The 3,040-nt window shown below is 52.2% G+C and overlaps 1 protein-coding gene across 1 annotated transcript; it reads right to left on the bottom strand.

The window, feature by feature from the left end:
- Positions 1-1,144: 1,144 nt before the first annotated feature.
- Positions 1,145-2,634, bottom strand: LOC125553304 (phenolic glucoside malonyltransferase 2-like). The gene has a single exon (XM_048717116.1). The coding sequence runs from the start codon at positions 2,606-2,608 to the stop codon at positions 1,253-1,255; it is 1,356 nt and encodes a 451-aa protein (XP_048573073.1). The 5' UTR covers positions 2,609-2,634; the 3' UTR covers positions 1,145-1,252.
- Positions 2,635-3,040: the final 406 nt, after the last annotated feature.

Genomic DNA, 3,040 nt, shown 5'->3' on the forward strand with positions numbered 1-3,040 from the left:
TACCAAATCACGATCGCCATTGGATCAGGAGAAATAAACGGTCCATATTAATTTCAGGGTACCGTAAAAAAGTTCATCTCTCAGGCGATATAGCTTCGCCGTAATGGAATGCAATCTCAGGGAGACGATGAGTTGGCTTGTTCGTTCGTGAGCAATGGAAAGGATTTTTTTAGGGACGGTTAACTTGTTCGTTCGTGCACGACTGCTGGCCTCTTAATGGGCTGGTCTGCTTCTCATGCGTGCTATATTTTTTCAAGGAACATAATATATACAGTATACATGCACAGTGTATGGCCCCTGCTTGGGCTGGGCCCTAGGCCTTTGCACTCGCCGCCATGACCCAGGGGCAGCCCTAGTAGTATTAACATGTAACTGCACCGGCCCAGATGCCCCAAAAATGGCGAACTGTGTGTGGGACACCCTCTACGTGGAGGAAAACCAGCTTGAGTCCCAACTTATGCGGGATCTCCTGATCCTAGATTCAAAAAAGAAATCGATCAAACTTGGCAAACAAAAATAATTTTCTTTGCAATCCATTCTATGAAAAGTTATACTATGTAACATGAACTCTAGCTGAGAGCATCTCCAATAGACGCGCTAGATTAGCCGCGCGCTGAAAAAAAACCCGACTATATTGCGCGCACATGACCGAAACTAGCCCTCCAGCAGACGCACTAAAACCCCGCGCGCGGCAAAGAAGGTTCAGCGCGTTGGAGAAAATGGCATCGTGCACTCCTTATTTGGTGCGCCCGCTCGCGCGCTGCAAAATCTGGGCTGCTGCAGGTGAAGCCACCGGATTGGGCTCGTGTTTTTGCGCTTCTGGTAAAGCAAAATACCACCCCAGCGCGCTAAAACGCTATTTCGGTGCTGCAAAAAAATTTAGCGCGTCGCACAACCGCGCGTCTGTTGGAGATGCTCTAACTGTGTACAATAATTTAATTCTGAATATATCCCCATATCATAAATGAGCATATATTTTCATGAAATTGCACATCTAAGTGGATCTACCATTTTCCTACATTTGTTTGAAACATATAACTGTATTTCTAGGGACATTATCACTCACATGAAATATGGAATTCTTCCTTGTGTCATGTGTGATAACAAGTATGTTAGTTCAAACAAATTATTGAATCATGCATTATAAATTGATATAAAATAGATATAAAAGCTTCAAAAGGTACACTCTATGATATTACAACAAAGAAATACATGCATGTTGATCCATCCAAGCAAGGACATTTCTCATCAACTATAGACCCGCTAGCTCTTGCATGGCATCGGCAAAACACCGCTGAAAACTCTCCATGCTTGTTGTCGGCAATGAGATTCCCACCTCGATGCCACCACCGTGGTTGCGCGCCTCCTCCACCGATATCGCGCTGGTTTTTGCCACGGACAACACGTCCACCTTCGCCGGCTTCCCGAACCCGAAATCGAGGCTGTACACACGGAACCTCGGTGAATCCGCGACGGAGAGCACACCAGATTTCACCGCGTCCTTCACCCGCTCAACACACACATCCCACCTGTCCTGTGACCCCTCGCCCACCTCTTGCTGGAGGGCGTCGGACAATGCCATGAATGCCACCAAGAGGCCTCCCTTGCCGGTAGCCGCAATCTCGTCATGGCGCGCGGCAGCGATGGCCGGACCTAGGCAGTTCCCTAGGTACCTGTCAGGGACGGGCGGCTTCAACCGCGCTCGGTGATCCACAGAGAAGAGGAAGTAGGTTGTTTTTGTTTGGTTTTGTTCCTGTTTGGCTCGGCAGTAGCAGGACCACATGAAACTGAAGGCGGCGAGCAGCGACGAGCATCTGGGAGATGGCGCGCCCTGCTTGGCAGCCTCATCGGCAAGCATATTCTTGACGCCGTGTAGGAGCTCCTGAGGCAGTGTGAATGTGGCGAGGAGCTGGTCGTCTGGGATAGAGGACACACTGCTGCGCACGAACTCGATCTCGTCGTCGCTCGGCAGTCCTTTGCAGTAGATGTCGTATAGACCTCTGGGGTCGGCGATGAGCGTGCGGTCAATGACGGGAGTTGGCGGCATGTCGGCGCCAGCGCAGGCCGCAGCCCAGGTGTCCATGAAATGAGTGGAGCTGGCACCGTCGCAGGCGGTGTGATGCACGGTGACACCAAGAGCGAGGCCTTGCCCCGCGGATAGCACCGTGGCCTGCACGGCGAGCACGGCACGGCCTTTGGGCAGCGGTGGCACCAGAGGCGCGAGCTTGGCCACCTGGACGGGATTGTCCTGGGAAAGGTCATCGATGTCGGCGTCGCACTCGGCGACGGTGAAGGAGACACCGTCGCCGGGCTGGTAGAAGAGCTCGTAGCGGTTGCTGTTGGGAGCGCCCGGCGGGGTGAGGCGGACATGGCCGGCAAGCGGGTAGAAGAGGGTGAGGGCCTTGGAGAGCGAGGCCTTGAGGTCAGAGATTAGGTGGGTGGTGTCTTGGTGGTGGTGGAGGCGGTAGAGGTAGAGGCGCTGGACGGGCGGCGGGCGGAGCCATTTGACGTCAAAGAATGTGAGCGGGAGTGAGCATGGTGGGAGTTGGAGGTTGGACGGCCTGACAATGCCGGCGTCTAGGACCCGGAGATTGCTATCAGCACCCATCTCCTGTACGTGGATGGATAGACGACGTGCCTACTGTACATGCTATACTGTACATGTTATACTAGTACTGTACATGTTATACGTACTGTCGGTGCATGGGTTAGGTAGGTAGCATGCAGCGTGGCAGAGTAGCTCATGGGGCGAAGCACGTGACGGTTGGTTGGGTTCTCATCTGGCCGTCGAATCGATCCAACGTCTCCTACGTTTGTTGTGTAGTATGTGTGCTCTCTGGTCCGCTCGTTTCGACGGCCATGTACCTACTCGTTTTCGTCGGAGGGATCTAGCAACGCAGAGTGGTCCGCGCATATATTTGTAGTTCCAAAATTGTTTATTTAGTTTTTGTGATTTAAATTATCGAAATATGTATATGGCAATCGTGTGGCAGATTGCGAAACTGTCACACGCATCCAACGCCATCAATTCTCTCCCGAT

This window comes from Triticum urartu, chromosome 4, assembly GCF_003073215.2.
Source record: "Triticum urartu cultivar G1812 chromosome 4, Tu2.1, whole genome shotgun sequence".
Lineage (NCBI taxonomy): Eukaryota > Viridiplantae > Streptophyta > Magnoliopsida > Poales > Poaceae > Triticum > Triticum urartu.

Bases quoted from the DNA above. Each gene is read 5' to 3' on its own strand.
- LOC125553304 (XM_048717116.1), bottom strand. From the start codon at position 2,608: ATGGGTGCTGATAGCAATCTCCGGGTCCTAGACGCCGGCATTGTCAGG.